The 17,261-nt window shown below is 46.2% G+C and overlaps 1 protein-coding gene across 3 annotated transcripts; it reads right to left on the reverse strand.

Moving 5' to 3' along the window:
- Positions 1-4,037: 4,037 nt before the first annotated feature.
- On the reverse strand, positions 4,038-17,051 carry B3GNT9 (UDP-GlcNAc:betaGal beta-1,3-N-acetylglucosaminyltransferase 9). Of its 3 annotated transcripts, none has more exons than XM_049804374.1 (3): positions 16,580-17,048; positions 8,955-8,997; positions 4,038-8,102 (listed from the first exon to the last, which is right to left on the reverse strand). In XM_049804374.1, the coding sequence occupies exon 3, from the start codon at positions 8,036-8,038 to the stop codon at positions 6,794-6,796; it is 1,245 nt and encodes a 414-aa protein (XP_049660331.1). In that variant the 5' UTR covers positions 8,039-8,102; positions 8,955-8,997; positions 16,580-17,048; the 3' UTR covers positions 4,038-6,793. The 3 variants fall into 3 exon arrangements, with proteins under 3 accessions (XP_049660331.1, XP_049660332.1, XP_049660333.1); XM_049804375.1 differs by lacking the exon at positions 16,580-17,048 and adding an exon at positions 10,152-10,664; XM_049804376.1 differs by lacking the exon at positions 8,955-8,997 and having other exon boundaries at positions 16,580-17,051.
- Positions 17,052-17,261: the final 210 nt, after the last annotated feature.

Here is a 17,261-nt window from a genome sequence, read left to right on the forward strand (position 1 = left end):
GGCTGCTGCTGGTGAGCTGAGCGCAAAGCACTTTTGCAGGAGGCAGAGCTGAAGAAGGGCATGGGGAGAGGATGTGGAGCGGGTCTTTTGGGTTTCCTCACCCTTCCTTTGTGATTGCAGCTGTTCATAGCTCGCTTCTCTGAGATGTTTTGATTCGTTCGCTGCTATTTGGACTAAGCCAAGCCAAGCTCTTCCTCTGCTGATGCATTAGGGGAGCTGGTGTGGAGCCTTAAGGACTTGCTGGCGTGAAAACCTTAGGACTTGGGGGGCCAGCGAGGGCAGTTTTGAATCCCCAGAATGAAGAGGAAGGAGTAGGGAATAGAGGAGCTCTGGGGAAGAAGGCGAGGATGGCAGTGTGGCAGGAAGGAGGGGCTGGGACGAGGCTGTTCGTTTGACCCAAGTGCTGTTCCTTGCACAGGGGGGCTCAGGGTGCAGCAGTGTGCCAGCTTGAGCTCTGCCAGGCCAGCTAGGCAGGGAGCATCACCTTCCCCTCCCAAAGGAACCGAGAGGTTTGGGCTGTGTGAGATCCTGTCTCGGTAGGTGCCCTTGTCAGAGTTCTGTGTGGTTTGGTACAGATCGTGCATGTAGCCAACGTGCACGTTGGTGGTCCATCATTTCGGTTTCATACGATAAAACTGATAAAATGTTATGTACAATTGCATTTTTAATAAAACACATTCTGCATATGATCCCGTTTTGATGTGTGCCTTTTTTCTTTGTGTAGAAATTAGGAGTTTGAGTGAGTGTCTGCTTAACTTCAATATTGCAGTATTTTCCACAGTATTTCATTTGTTCACACTTAATAATGTTGTGCCTTTCTTTTTGGAGGTGAAGCTGACATTTCTTCCCGTGTTCTTTAGGCCTGCAAGCAGTCCCTGGTCTCCTGTGAATATTACAGGCAGTACTATATAGATCAGCGCTGCTGTGTAATACTAGAATCCTCTGTTCCCCAAAATGCTGTTCCTGTCAAGAAAACCAAATTTTCTGTTGCCAGGAACTGTCACACTTCTAATTCTAAACAGATTTTTTTTTTTTTTTTTTTCTTTTTCTGAAATAGTAATTGGGTGGTGTGTGAGAACTGATTCAGGCACTCATGATTGTTCATATTCTAGAACTCCCATCAAACCTGTTTAAAAAAACCCAAACTTTCCCATGTCTCAGGATTACAGCCAGATGGTGATTCATTGTTACCAGGGGCTGGCTAGAGGTTAGACTTCAGCTAGTGTTTTCCAAAGGGAAACTGGGGGGCTTGTTGACCGCTTCACATTGACTTTCTGCATGTTGTTAGAGCCTGTTAGTCACTTAGCAATTCTGCTAAGCTGACTTGTGTTAGTTTTGTGTTTGATGGCTCCAGACGTATGTAAGAGTAAATCTGCATGTGTGTGAAGCTGAGTGGCTGTTACTTCGCAAGAAATGTTACGTCCAAGTCGTAGCTATTTGCTTGCTTCAGAGTATTTGGACAAGGACCAAGATGTCTGATATGGCAGAATTTCTCACGGGCTGGTTGTGTTGAGTTCAGAATAATTTTTGGTGTCGTGATACAAAAAAGGCTATTCTGTGCTAGCTCTGCAGATACTATTGTTCCATGTCCACTTTTGCCCCATAAACACCTTTTATTTTACCTCCTTTATCTTGATTACACCGACACAAAGGCACTTTCCTCTCTGGCTGATCCCGCCAGACCCAACCTGACACAGCATGTGTAGCCAATTAAATACATCACTGTGTGTGTTTGGGGAGTTAATAGAATACCAATTAGTTCTGGTTCATTCTTTTTGTGTAAGGTATGGCCCCGGATGCTTCAGAGGTAAGGTAAGGTTGAAGCAAAATAAGGGGAAGTCAAAAGTGGAGCTTGCTGAAGATGTATCTCTTGAGCATTAAAATAGGATTGAGAGTTAATGAAGTAGGGGGGCTTTGTTCAAGGCCAGGGTGTAACCAGTTCACTGGGTGAAAACGGCATCGACAAAGGGATTTGTTTTTGCAGGAGGTGTATGTGTTACTTGGAGGGTTCAGGTGGAACTTAAATACCGTATTCTCTACCTATGTGAATTTTAGCTGTAACTAATAATGTCACTGTTTAAATGTTTCACCTGCCAAACCCTTTATCCAAGGCTTTTGTTTTTGTTTGTGGGGATGTGTATTTTTCCAGCAGGCGGAATTGTTCCTTTTCATGATCCGGGAACACTGGCTGCTTGAAACCGCGGGAAAGGTAAACTGGAGTTTGCATAAGTTACAACAGTAACTTTTGTTCTGGACTAGACTATAATGAGTTAACATAACCTTTTCTCTTTCATACCCTAATTAATTCCCCTTTAAGTGTTACTAGTTTGGCCATTTTAAAGTACTGCGTATTGCAGTTTCAGAAGCTGGTTTTAAGTGCCTTAATGTTTCACACCTACGCTACATATTCCACCTAGTGCGTAAGTTTCATAGATACTTAGTTTAAATACCAATCACAGAAACCCCCTGCATGATTATGCAATGTGCAGTCTAATCAGCAAAGTAATCAAACCAGTCTGAATCGCTTTATTCCCTTTTCGCCTCCACTGGTGTCTCTTAGAAAGACTGAAGCCCTGGAAGCCCGAGTTTACCCTGTTTCTCAGTGGGTAGCGCTGTTGCATCCACAAGTGTGGAGGCTAACGAGATTATTTCACCCTTTTCTTCTGCTTCTATGGCCATAGAGAGTGTTTGTCTGAATATCACACCTTTATACCCACCCACCTTATTCAGTCCCCTGGGGACAAGGCAGTCACCACGGACCTGTGTTATTTTATGTTTTTTTCACTGGTCTCGGCACTGGGCTTGTCAATGGGCGGGCAGGGAAAGGGAGGGAGAGAGAGAAGATGTGTGAGCTGGATTTGGATGAATTGGAGAGAGCATTGGGCTGGTCAGGACTGGTGGGGAAGCTGTTTGCTGCTCTTGGAGGGACTGGGATGCACTCATCCTTTGGGGTTTGGTTTCCTCATTTCTCAGCATGGTTTTCTCACTGACCGTAAGCCTAGAAAATCATGAAAAGTTGGATTGAAAAGTTTTACTGGTTTTGACAAACACCAGTATGGTTAGTAGCATCGTTAGGGAAATGCGGTGGGCTAATTTTCAGGGCTGCTGAGCCCTGCAACTCCAGCTGAAAGGTACAACTGGGGCTCAGCAGTTCTTCAAACTGGGCTTTGGGGTAGACTTCCCCCCCCCGATCTGATGGTCCTTCAGCTCTCTCTGGGGAATGTTCTCCCTGCTAATATTTAGCGAGGATTCTCTGAGCCATTTGATTATTTTGTACTGTTTGATTTTGTAGTTGGTGTTTGCTTCCGAGAACCTGCTGTACAAAGATGAATAATTGAGCTGCAGACAGAAAGCACAGTATTTTAATACTCAGTTGCTCCAGAGCCATCTTGGGCTTTGCTTTCTTTTTTTTATGATGTCTAAGTGAGCAGTGGCCTGACCAAATGATGGATCTTGGCATTCACTACCAGTTTATGTGTCCAGAGATGCATTTGTAGGTGCTGAATGTGAGCTTCAAGCCAGCTCTGCTCGTTATAGTGACCAAATCTGGCTACTTACATACGGTAAGAACAAAATTTCACTGTGTGTGGGTCCCTGGGATTCAATAAAACCTACTGTACTGTATTAGCTTCAGTTGTTTATGTCTGTCTTGAGGATGTCTGCTTGCCTTCCTTGCTACTGGTGGAACACACTTAGGATATTTTTATGTTTTCTTTTCTCATCATGGGTTAGTCATGAAAAAAATTGCCACGCAAGGCTTCGTAGCAAAACTGACTGGTGCATTGAATTAGGCAGTTAATAAAAGCTGCTCAGAATGTCATTCTGAAATGGATGGTTTGGGTTTTCTGAGATGTGTCGGAAAGGTCGGTGGAAGGTCCTTCCTGCCAGTTCTCATGCACACCTAGGGTTTTAGGATTTTCTGAAAAGAACCTCATATTTTAGGAAACAATCTCTAGCATGGATGAAGTCAAAGACTTTTTGCCTACTGTGGCAGGAAGTAGAATTTAATAAACTGCAGGGGATGCAGCATTGCCCTCCAGCATTTCCCCAGTGCATTCCAGTGCGTTACGCTCACATATGGAGTCTGTGAACTTCCAGCTCAACTGCAGAAGCAAATGGAAACTTTTAAAACCAGGTCAAACAGGCCATGCAGCAGAAGCTTGAGAACAAAAACAGATGTATCTTTCATTTTTAGATACTAGATTTAGTATTCACTGGATAAAAGAAACGAGCTATTCCATAGACTAACACAGCAGAGTAAACAGTTTGCTCTAGTTCCATTTCCGCAATCTATCAGAGTATGTGCTGGTACAGGTGGGTGTTGAACAACAACTTTGTTCTGGGACAGAATGCTCTCATTAATGCTGTACTGTAGGTAGATTGCAGATCTGAAGATATTATAGAGGGAGGAGCCAATCTCTGTGCATCTCCGAGATTAAAAGGAAGATCTTAATAAGGACTGCTGAACCTGACTAGCTGCCTTGTAGGAAATAATAAGGTAAGACGTGTTTATTTTTCTGTCATTACCAGTAAATTAAGTCCAGCATAGGCAAAGAGTTACCAAGTTATCCAAAATAATGAATAATGTATTTTTCATGTTACTGTCTTCATGAAAAATACCTGTGGTGTTAGTCTTACAACATGTGTGCAGATGTACTTGACAGACTCGCTCTGACAACTAGAGGCACGTCTGCATGCTGTCTTTTAATTATGATATAAATAATTTCCCAAACTGTAAACTAATCACAGGTAATACATTTCTGTACAAGCTCATAAATACATAAGTATCACACGTATTAGCAGACAGGGGTGTGACTGGCTTTCTCCCACCAGCAAGGCTCTGGCTTATTTCCACACCTGACAGAGCTCCTTGTAAATCTTACACGAGCATTTTGTATTTCAGGATTGCATCCTGAAAATACCCCAAATCAACATATGGTCTTTCTTTCCTTGGAAATACATTATTGTAAGGCTTAAACTCTTATGATGAAGATAGCATGTAAGACGGTTGTTAATAGTCTACCAGGGGCTATTACCAGCTTGCTTTCTCCCGTGTTGTGCATAGTTAATACGAGTACTGAACCTGGACTACTGCTGGGCAGGAGGAAGGTTATACCCAGACGTGAAATGCAGCTGCGCTGCAGGCTCTGTTCAAGTGAAAGCAACTTCCTGGACATTTATGACTGATTGTAGTTTCCTTTGAAGCGGTGCGTATGCGCCCTCCTGAAGAGGAATGGCATTGGGGGTTCTCTGATGGATAGGAGTTTTGCTAAGGGGGGAAAAATTGCAAAAGAATTAACAAACAAAGTTAATTAACAAACAAATTCAGAGGCGAATTCAGGCTCTTTGCCCCACAGATTTTGTAGTTTTTTAACCCTGATTTAGAGGAATTTTAATTCCTCTTTGATGTCCAAGAAAAGGGTGTTCTTTTAAGGTAATCTGCTGCTGGAAAAACCAAAATGCTTCAAAGTATTGACTGTTCTTTGAAAAACTAAGCAAGCCAGTGTTCTTGTTCGATGCTTAAAATACTTAAGAAGTTACAGGCTGACTGAAGCTTGCAAACTCCAATAGAAAGATTGCTTTGTGTTTTTGCTTTCTTGCAATAAATTTAGAAAGGCTTTTATTCTGAAGCCCTTTTGTCTCAAGATTGCTTTCTCCCTTCACATGACACCCGCAGCGATATGAAAAGTCTTGGCTGCTCTTTGTAGTTGACTGTATGCCAGGCAAGAGCACCAAGGTCTATAGAAACCAGTCCAGTCCATTGACAAGTTTTCCTTTGGTTTGAAGAAGCTCCCAAATGTGACGCAAGCAGTAACTCTGTGTGGTTTTACCCTCACAAGCAAAGGCCAAAGGATGTCTCCAGATGCAAAACTTCTGAAGCTCTGGATTAGATGGTGAGAGAGATCAGATGCTGTTGGATGACTTTGAGTTTTCACTGCGTGCCAGTCAGCATAGCGTAGAGCCTGAGCTCATGGAAGCGCCAAAAACTGGTCCCCTGAGTCCTGAGTGTGTCAATGGAGCAGATATTTGAACTGAGGTGTTGCTACGAATAATGAAAAAATCAAGGCTTGGAGCGATCAACTCAAAGTTCTTCTTGTCCTTTCTTTAAAGGCCCTTTGGAAGTCTGCCCCTTCGCAGTTGTCTACTTACCTGTCCTTTGCTCAACCAGCCATGCCACCCTCAGCCTCCAGTTTGTTTTCTTGTTGTCCATCCTATCTACAATGTATAGGACCCCACTTCAATAGCTGCTAGCCATTCTTCTCCTCTTATGAGGCCTATAGAAAGCCAACCAGGCAGCAGTGATTTGATTTGAGCATACACTAAGGTGACTTGATTTCCTTTACTCTAGTTACTGTGTAGTTTGGTCATTTTTCAATGAGTCCAAGTGAAGGTAACAAATTGACAACGATCCCTGTGCTCCTTAGTGTCATCTCTTGCCCTCTATCTTCTTTCATTTCTCACATTTCTAACAACACTGAAAAATCTCCAAGGATTGCATTTTGCAATGTGCTTTTTACACATTGGCCTGCTAAGCACTGCTATAATTCTAATAAATAATAATAAATTAAAGATACTGTTATGATTATTTGGACTCATTAATAGAGAAGGACCTACATGGTATGTTGTGCAAATGTAGGATTTTGGCAAACTCCTGCAATACTTTGTCATCTTCTCTTAATTTTGTAAATAAGATGTGCTAAAATACTTCTAAAGTTGGCTCATTTGGTTGCAACATTTCCAGGTTCCCTTTCTCAGCTGGTTTACTATGCGTTTTTGCTGCAGTCTGCCTGCATTATTTGAGCGGTGTTGCCTGTGTTATTTGAGCTTTCTTTTTCCATTGGAAAGGCTTCTTCACTTGCTTCTTCTGAGTACAGGAAAGATGTGGGCTGTGGAGCAGGTTCCACATTAGCCAGATCTCAGCAACTTTCAGACTGTGAACTACCATGAGATCTTTGTAAAAACAGGGGTCAAATGTCTGTAGGTGTGGGGCAGCAGAAGGCTTGACAATGCCAAAGGTCTTGAATCCTTCATGCAAAATGGGTTTGAGGTTGATTCTCTGTAAGCACATGCCCAAAAAGACATCATCAATAGGGAAGAGTTCCACCTCTCTGCAAGCCCTAGAGAGCTTCCTCATGGTGCGGCTGGACAGCAAAAACCCTCCTCCTCCTGCGTAGGCTGGATAGATGCTTAGCCCATACATGGTCTCTGGGATATAGTATTTGCTCTTTCGGACACGGATAGGGCGGGCATTGTAGATGATGTCCCCAACAAAGAGGTCCTCAGTGGGGTCATGTCTCTCCAGGAAGTCAACAATGTTCTCGACGTTGACAAAAACATCGGCGTCACCTTTAAAAATAAATTTCACGTTGTGGCAGAACTCAGCAGCCCAGTTCAGGAAATGGATCTCCTTCAGGGTCAGATTGAAGAAAGTGTCCATGAAGTCCCAGAGTAAAATGTCCCGGTATGTCTGACTCTCCTGGTAGATCAGGGTTTCCCATGTTGCCAGCACTGTCCTATTCTTTGGTGTTCCCAGGAGGAACACTCGCTGGATCTGCTCCCCATTCACCAAGCCCTCCCTGCCCCAAGTCTTCCGGACAATCTCACGTCTGTCAAAGTCTTCAACTACCGATTTGATAGCAATGAGCAGAAAGGGACCTCCAGGTGTTTTCCTGCATTTCTTGGGCTGGTTAATGAGGAGATTGAAGTTCCTGTTATCCTTGTTTAGGAGGTAGCGCTTGAAGTTGAAGGCAGAATCAGTCAACGGGGATGGAGTGGTAGTTTGGACCCTGCTGTTGGCCACCTCTGTTCGTCTAACGATGGGAGTTACTTGGGGTCTGGGTACTGTTGCCTCTGCTCTCATCAGTCTCCAAGGTGCTCTGGGGTCAGAGAGTATTTTCGGTGTTACTGAAGGCTTCTTCTGTGTTGGCTCCTTGTTTCCTACCGGGACTAAATGTTCCAGCTGGGAGTAGAGTAGAGAGCAAAGCGCTACCAGCAGGAAGAGGGTACAGATTGCATCCCCTTTGAGACGAACTCTCATTGTCTCCGCGGTGTTTCTGGGACTGTTAAAAGCTGTGTTTGAGCTGCCTGGCACCAGTGTCCATCTGTAAATAAACATACGGTGTGTCGGCAACGAGGATTCAGCAGCTTTGAAGCATGCAGGCAAGACTAACTGAAACACCATTTAAAGAACTAGCAGTAAAGTGCATTTTACTCATACAAACACACACATGTGAAGGAACTTGCCAAAAGGCACGCGGGTTCCAAACTTAATGCTGATCGGAGTGCTCTGGCTCTGTGACTTGGTTACTTAAGTCACCGAGCAGTCATCCATCATCCTGAAAACCGCTCCCTAAACACAATGTGAAATCAGCCCTTCCTCCCACGTCCCTCTCTGCTGAACACGCTTTGCCATTTCAGAGATTTCACTGCTTTGGGAAAAACAAGGTGGAAAATGATGAACAATGCCATTCTTCCATAAATAACTAGAGGTTTTTTTTCTCCCCCCCCAACTTGGTAACTGTTTCTTTCTGCTTTTACCCTTTTTGAGTCGAAATGGGGAGGTGCAGAGCTGGCTGCCTAAGGGCAGGGTTTTCAGTGGCAGCGTGTTGCTGGCATTGCGCCCCCCCCCCCCCCCCCCCCCCGAGGCAGCTCTCGTAAACCTGCTTTTTGCCTTCAAAATGAATACATTAGGCACCCTCTCGAATGCACATAGGGCCTTTTTGCTGCCAGTATTCTTTATAAAATATTAAACCATTGTAAATAACTTCCATTAACAAGGTTAGAAGGGGCCATGGGTGTTTTGCCTCTGCCAAATCACCCTAACTGGTAAGCAAGATGTGGGCAAATAAATCCCAATATGCAGAAGCAAGGCAGAGCCTGGTGTTAGGAATGTTTTATTCACGTCTGATAGATGAAGCTGCCTTTTGCAATACAAGACTGGATTGCTCACTTACACTTTTCCTGGAGATCTTCTGTCTCATTTGATCGGTTCTTCAACTGCAAACAAACAGAAAAAAATAATGATAGAGTAGTAAGAAGGCAGAAAGCAGCATGTAACCATCGTTGAGGGAAAGAGCTGGTCAAGTGTCCGTAGCTGCAGCAAAGGCAGGTCCTCTCATCACCACTATGTGCAGCCACGCCGTTCCCCATGGCAGCTAACAACTGAGTGAGAGGGGACCGACAGTCACTCTGGTCTCCTGGAGAAGGCAGGTGACAATCATAATCCCTACAGTCATTAGCAAGGAGCATGTTACTAAAAGTTTAGCTCCACCCCAAAATTTTCCCACAAGTGCACATAAGTATTTCATACATCCACTGATAATGTTGTACACTCATAAGTGATTTACAGCTCTATCTTGCCTGGGCTGTATTAGTAGACGCTACCTTTGAAGGTATTACAGTTGTCGTTCTGTCTCGAATTAGCCGAGCTCATCCAAAAACTTCTTGATTGAAAGCTGCCTGGTTGTACGGCAGTCTGCCTTCACTTAAGGAATGCTCCTTAAGGACTGAAAAGGGTGGAGGAGTCAGGGCCTGCGCCTTCCTAAGCAATTTATTCCTGCAGTTCAGTGTTTTCAGCATTGTTAGCCCGTGGAGCACACGGATGCCCAGCCTCCTGTCGAGCCCTGTAGCCGCCTTCCTGACTCAAACATCTAACAGGGCAGCAAAGTGCTGGGTAAGAATATTGTTATTTGGCGAGATTATGACCTGAAACAGGACCCTCTTTAGTGTGGCGGCACCTGTTTTCAGCAAATCTTTTTTCACTGTCGTGGATTGTATCACCTGCTAATTGTTCGTTAGCCATCAATTTTGTACCAGCCATAATGTTATTTTTTCGAAGCTCAAAATTAGACTGATGAGTCTGTAATTATGAAGTATTAAAGTAGTTGCACAACATTACCTCCAGACACTGTGGGATCTAGGCAGTATTTCAAGACTTATGAGAAAGCAAAATTAATAAACCAGCTGATTTCTTGGTCAGCCCCTTTAAAATTCTTAGATGCACATTACATGGATCTCATAATTTTAAAATATTTTGCTTTTGCATTACCGGTTAACTGCATCTCCAAGTTACTGTTAAAATGGAGAGTATTTCATCATCATATGGTATCACCTATTTTTTCCCCAAGCGCAGCTACAAAATATTTACTGACCTTGTCTGCTTTGTCTCCATTATTTCTGAAAACTTTATTTTAGCAAATGGCTTATCTGTGCCTTGGTGTAAGGCTCTTTGCCTTCCTGGTGGATTTAAAATCACTTCCTCCTTGTCTTGATGACCATGCTTTTTTCCTCAGGCCTTCTTTCTTGTTGTTTTCTGGACTCTAATAGAGATTGCTGGGGTTTTCTTTATTTGTTGGCTTTTTTTTTACTGTACCTTTCACTTCTTTCCTAGGCTAGGCAGATGTCTTAACCGGCACAGCTTTGATGTTAATAGCAGGATTGTAGAATTTTCTCTGATCTCTCATAAATTGTTGTTAAAATACTTACAATAATCAGAAGCTGTTTTCTGTTTATGTTCTTTCTGCCACATGACTTGGCTTATAACTATTTTCAGCCTCGTGAAACAGTTCCTTCTAATGCCTATAGGATGTTAGTTTGTATTTTACGTCTGTCATGTGCAAATTACCCTTGGCAAGTCCTGATTGCGGTGCTCTGCAGTGACGCGCTGTGTTTCAGTTTTGTGCTAAATCATCTTTTATCTGAAGATGCGGCTCCCAGCAGGCTTTCCCTCATGTTGCCTTCAATAATTTTCCAGAAGCTCTGGGGGTATGAAGGGATGCTCCCACTACACCCAGGACATGCCACTGAACTGGACCCGCTAAGGAGAAAGCGTCTGTCCCTCTTCTGCCCATTACGAGCAAGAATTTTTGCTGGGTGTTATTGAGATACCTGAAATAGGGACCCTGTCTCAAAAAGCCCATAAGAACTAGAACTAAGGCATTTTTGCTCCTTCTGGAGCGATGGGATAAGCTTTCTTGAGGTGCTATGCAGCTCTGTGCACACGAGAAGCGAGTGGGAGATGCACAGCCCCTGACAGGACAGATCCTGATAGCGTCGGGATGTTTGTGTAACTCTACTCAAGCTCTTTGTAAAGTCTCATCTCTTTCCCCACTGTAATAGCAAATTTTTTTTTCCTTTTCTATGCAAAAGTTTGATCTTATTTCAGCTGCCAGACTCCAGATGGTAATTAAGGAGCTGGATGAAAGTCCTGGCTCTTTCCTGTGTTTAATTTTATCGGTGAGGGTTTGGACTAAAATGTGTGTGTCATGAAACTCGTAATTTCCATGGCTTACAGATTTATCCTGCCAGCATCTCACAGTCTGGCAATAAGTGCCCTTGGAAAAGCCAAGAAAAACCCCAAATTGTTACAAGCCTGGGCTGATAGCCCGGATTTTCTTCTGTGTTTTCATTTATTGAAATAAAAGAATCCGAAACAGCGATTTCCATGCTGAAATAAAACAGTTCAGTGCTGAATATAGACATCTCATTTTCAAAAGATGTTTCCAGCCCTTGAAGTGATTCCTTGATCGAATTATATGGATTTTCCAATCTTTGTTAGATATTTCCTTCTTTTGAAGGAAATACGTTCGATTATTACACAGGTGTGAACTCTACCCACGGATGTCACTAGGAAAAGCTGTCCTGTTCTTGAATTCGGAGGGATTGATGATTCTGGCAGGCGCCCCGGTTTGTCCTAAAGCCAAAAAGATTATTCATCCACCTCGACACTGGGGAGAGGGGGAAAAATTACAGAGCTGTCAAAGTGAGCAGAAAATATTTGATGCCAAACAAGAGAGATGTGAGAACAGCAGAACGTTTCTCGGGACAGCGTCTCGCTGTGTGTCCGCATCCAAGGCGGACGCGCCTCTCCTTTGTATGCTGCTGTGGGGGATCTCCGTCCAACTTGTGACACGGAGCTGGGGTTATAAAACTGTTGCATCATGCAGTGCCTTGGGGAATGCAGGCTTAGCTGCCAGGGCTGCCTCCCATGTCCTCCAAGCTTGGAAAAATGGGCAGTTGTCCCTCTTTGTGTTGGCTGCCCAGGGATGGCTACAGTAAGGATCTCGAGTCCGGCTCGTGCGGGTCTGAATGGGAGGGTGCAGGTTGCCCAGGCAGTGGGACGAGGTGGGTCCTGGGCTGTAGGAAGAGGGTGAGAAGTCCCATATCCATAAGGCAGCAACACGGGGAGCCTGTACGTGGGGAACGTGCTGGAAGGACCGAGGGGTCCACAGCCTGCATGGTCCAAGAGGTAACAAAATGCTCGAAAGCTGGAAGTGGTCAGAGCAGGGCACGGCACCCTGGTGAGCATCCAGGCAGGGAATCTGACCTGCGCTGTTGCACGCTCAGGCAGAGGGCCCAGTCCTCCGCCTGGTTTTCATTTATTTGAGAGGAGGATTCTGAAATACAGCCAAGGAGTGCTGCAATAAAAGCAGTTAAATGATGATTTTTTTTTTTTTTTTTTTTTTTTTTTTTTTTTTTTGAAGTTGCTTGTCCTTCTTTCCCAGTTGAATGACATGAAGCCTTGAGCTCATCCTGGAAACTTCCTTCTTTTGCAGCAGCTGTCACGTCTCCATCTCTTGGCACTTCTGCTCACATGGGCCCAGGTGGGGAAAAATCCTCTGGATCCTGTCCCCACATCCAGTCAAGAAGCCTTGGGGATTCTGGCATGTTGCTCTGTGCCTTGAAGAGTGATTATTCAACCCACCCAGCCTCAGGAAAAGCAGCTGCAATAGCAACGCAAGCTGAAATGTGGTACACCGAGCAAGAAGGTACAAAACACAGCAACAAGCTCTGCTGCATGCTTGCTTGTCCCAGCCTGGCTCACGGGAGCATCCGTCCCCACCAAGCACGACTGTGGGTTGTCCCCAGATCAACTTGCTGCCCTGCTGCATGCGAAGCATTGCCGGCTCCCCTCCTCACTCCTGAAGCTGGAGCTGCCACTGGTAGGTTTTGGTTGGGCAACGGAGGGGCCGCATACGTTGTGTGGGCCACGCAATATGTAGGGCTGTTGTCGCTGATGGAGATGTCTTATCTGTTTCTCTGTAAAATGAGCTAAAGAAAGTATTGGGGATCCAGCACCGGTGGGTGCAATGAGTTTTTTGCAGTCCTCTGGGGATCTTGGAGAATTCTGGCTGGTGGGGGTGCTTTGAGGCAATGCTTGAGGGTTTGGATATTTGTTTTCATTTCATGTTGGTTGAACGCATTTCACGAGAGCAAAGTCGGGTTGTAATGCCCAGTGCCGGAAGCTGAGACCCGGGCTCTGACCTGCAGTGGGAAGGTCTGTGCACGTGTGTGTCTCCCACCTCATTTCCAGAAGTTTTTCCGTCCTGATTCACTCAGCGAGAGCAAATCAAGCTCCCAGGCCCCTCCACACCTTGTGCTGCTGTTCTGCTGCTGCTGCTGCCTCCTGATGCTGTTCAAGAATGCACCAGCAACAATAACAACGTACCCTATGCCCATCCTGCAGCTGGGACTGTGTGAAATAGACGTGCCCAGATTAGCTCTATCCCACCAGACCAAGATTCTGACAGCAAGAAGTCTGTGCTGCTGACAACGTGTCCCTACTGACTCTCGCTTGGTCCCATCCTCCAAGCCCCCAATGGTCAGGAGAGCGTTTGACTTATGTGTCCGCACCGGTTTAGTTTAAATGCGTTGCTGAACTTGCAGACATGAGTAGCACTCTGTTTTGCGTGGGAATCACTTGTTTTGCTCTCTTCAAGCCGCGTTGGGCTGCCATCCTTCTCTTGCCCTTGTGCAGAAACGTGAAGTGAAGCACTAAGGCAAAGGTTTGAAACTCTCAGCTGAGTTATCTCGGTATGGGTCTTGTGCTGGCAAAAACCTCATCTTCATTTTGCATCGCGTGGATGTCTGGGCTCTTTGGGGTACCCGCACAGGGAAATGTGTTGGCTTCCAGTGCTGGGTTTGTTCTGCCCCACATACAAAAACATGCATGAAACAACTTGGGTTTAACGGTTTGAGCTGGCTTTGGAGTGTTTAAAGGGGAAGAATAGTTCTATGTGTTGGAGCAGGGGAAGAAGCCCTCTTTCGTTTCTATGTTTGGGTGTCATGTAACGAGTTTTATTCCTGCATGGCTTCTTTTTTGGTTTTGTCTGTTTGGTTTTTGGTTCCCCTTCCCCCTGCCTCCAGGCAAAGTCAATAACCTCATCAAAGTTGATCCTTCAAGTGGCTTTGGTGCCGGACAACTCCTCTCTGCATTACAATGTTTGTGAAGAGGTCTCATTTGGAGCTATACGATTACAAAGCAATGCTGAACGATTTGATCTTCTTGACTAGAAGACAGGGCAGGCTGAAATACAAGAGACGCCCTTCAGCACGTTCATTAGCGCAAAGCCTTAGAAAAATGAAGTAACCAAAACAATCGCTAATCTGCCTTACCAGAAAAAAGCCGATCTCATTCAGCTGCTTAGAAGTTTTGAAGTCTATAAACAAACTGAGAATAGGCTGTGGGATTTAATTACCTGAATGTCTTAAGAGAGCTTTCCCAGGAGGTGGGATCGTGAGCCAGAGCCAAACAAACACAGCACAGAGGGGCAGAGGCTCGCAGTGCACGCCATGGCACTGCTCAGATGCTGCTGGCCGGTGCCGCTGTCGCAGCAGCGCTCCGGTGTCACCGGCATGGCCTCGCTGCTGCCATTACTTGCGTTGCAGCACCTGGAAGCAAAAGCTCTGTTGGCTGAAACACTGCACAAGCAGGTAACAAAAATGCAGGCCCCACTCCAAAGACCATTTCCAACTTTCCTGTCGGAGCTGCTTTTCAGGCCAGCGCAAAGGAACGGACAAGATCCACGCTGCTACGGGACAGGGTGCCTTATTTATCTCTCTGCTTGCCACAGTCCTGAAATATGTGGTTTCATCAGCTTCCCAGCTGGCTGGTCCCATTTTATTACAGCCTCTCCTGCTGATGCTGCCAGTCTCGCCATCGCAATGCCAGTCATGCATTAGACAACTGCTTGCAAATGGCCGCTGCAGTTCCCTCCTTTTAGCTTTCACCCCAGTCGGTGAAACTTTTCTGAAGTATACAAACCGAAATGCAGAGAAACTGCAGAGCTGCTGTGCAAAGGCTGGAAACGAGGGCTGAGATGTCTGCTCTCACCTACAGGGGTCCCAGAAAGGAACTTGCACCATCCCTGGCAGGGAATCGCGTGGTACCACGGCAGGAGGCAGTGGCAGTTGCGCACGGGAGCCCCGATCACCCTGGGCAGCGCTGGCTGCCCGCACAACCGTCCCCACAACCTCCAGGGGACGGTGGGTGCCTGCACTGCTCCTCCTGTCACCCTGCTGACCTGGCAGTAAGTCACTCGCGTACACGTGGCACGGTTTAAGCAGTGCAGGATGTTTTCCTGGCCCTTTCGGGGCTGGACGTGCCATCGGGGCAGTGCCCGTGCAGGACTGCACCGCTGCCAGGCACGCCATGGCGAGCCCCGGCAAACCGGGAAAACTCTAGCTCCTCTTAAGAGCAGCACCATGTCTCTTAAAGAGAGCGTTCCGCTGCCCACAAGGTAGGAGAAGGTAGCACGCAATTATCTTCCACAGGCGTAGCAGCCTTGAGAGGTACTTTCCTAAATCCAGATGCAGTCTTGTGTGTAGGTGGTCTGATTTTCAGAATTATGGAGAGCTCAGCAGCTCAACTCACACCCTGAGTGCTTCGGGGAGACAGGCCCCTCCTGGAGCAGCCAAGCGCAGGGCGAGAAACCTGCCTTCTCTCTTGCAAACATTCATTTCCCCTGGCCCCAGGAGAAGAATAAAGCCTTGCAGGCTCATGAAACAGCCCCAGCAAAACGACCTCCCTAGGCTGCAGCACTCGCTGCCTTTTCAGCTCCCAGACCCTCTTCCGATCCAAGGAATAATTTGCCTGACGTGCCCCAAAACCCAGCAATCACAGTGCATTAGGATGGGTGTATTGTTACACCCAGACATGAACGGGAGAGAGAGTGCGTGCTGACTTGCCCCACTAATTTCAAGATGACACGCAACACATAAGTTTATCAGAATCTGCCCAAAGGCTGTTAAAAAAATGCGATCAGTAACTGCCCAGTCACTGGGACTGAATTTTTTTTCTTTCTGACTTTGCAATGCTAGAGAGCTTGAAAATGTCCATGTTTCGCTCAAAGCACACAATAGCGCTACTTGGGGAAGATTCATGTCCTTTTACTGATAAGGAAGTTCTTGTAAATGTTAACGTGCCACCACTGGAACTTGTTCACGGTTGGGAGGAAACCCTGTCTTGGAGCACTGGAGGCATTCTCTAAAGAAGCCCCAAACTTCCTTCTGTAAAAACAACCTAAAACACCCAAAGAAAGTTCTTTGGAAAGTCAAGTGCAAAGCAGACCTAGCAGGGCTGGAGGCTGCGTGTTCAGAGCCTGTTGTACCCAGCCCTGCTGCATGTTAACCATCACGGTTCAGGTTGCTGCATGTAACAACACTGCAAGAGCAACAAGGCAAAAAGACAAGCCGCAGGCTGGAGGAAAAGGAAAGCAGTAAGGACGGGCTACAGTTCACGCTGCTTGCTGCATAACGCTCCCCAGCCCACCCTGATCAAACATACATAATAGATACTTACATCCCATTTGATAGCGCTGATCCTGTGTCCCCTCGGTAATGTCTCAGCAGCAGGCTGCCAAGTAGGCACATCTGGATATAGTTAGCGTTAGACATTCCTCAGCCTTTAAGCGAAACCAAGGAAATCCTTGCTGAGCGAAGCAGCGCTCCGTCTCCTGCGCTCTGGGCCGTCTTCATGCTGAAAGCCAGCAAAGTTCCCCCGTGCTGGTGCGTCTACTGGGAAGGGGTGCGTGCGCCAGCGGGGTCTGAGAGGAGACGCCGGGCTCCCTCCTCGCGCTCGCTCGCTCGCTGTAGCGTGGTGGAAGGAGCAACCGCACCAGGGGAAGGAGCTGGGTCCGCTTCCAAATGCCTGACACGTGACCGGCGGGCCGGGGAGCGCAGATGGCCTCCAGCGCCGCAGAGCTCCCGCGCCCCGCGTCTCTCTGCGCCCCGCGGGACGGGGCAGGGACGGAGGTGTCGAGGGATCGAATGCAGAGCCGGCCTGGGGACTTCCATCGGTTCTGCTGTTTTACCGGTTAAAAATAACAACCGCAAAAAAGGCTGGGGTTTTTTTTCTTTACTGTAACTTTTTTTCAGTAGGAAGTGTACTAATTTCTCTGTCTTTTCTTTTTCTCCCCAGCAATTTGGCTTTTTTTTTTGTCTCTCTTTCAGGCCCTTGTGATTATTTACGTGACCTCTGCAAA

The sequence above is a fragment of the Accipiter gentilis genome, chromosome 7, assembly GCF_929443795.1.
Source record: "Accipiter gentilis chromosome 7, bAccGen1.1, whole genome shotgun sequence".
In the NCBI taxonomy this organism is placed as follows: Eukaryota; Metazoa; Chordata; class Aves; order Accipitriformes; family Accipitridae; genus Astur; species Astur gentilis.

Coding starts and splice junctions, on each gene's coding strand:
- B3GNT9 (XM_049804376.1), bottom strand. CDS start 16,674: ATGTCTAACGCTAACTATATCCAGATGTGCCTACTTGGCAGCCTGCTG. Junction 8,103..16,579: donor TCAGCGCTATCAAATGGGAT/GTAAGTATCTAT, acceptor GTTTATTTACAG/ATGGACACTGGTGCCAGGCA.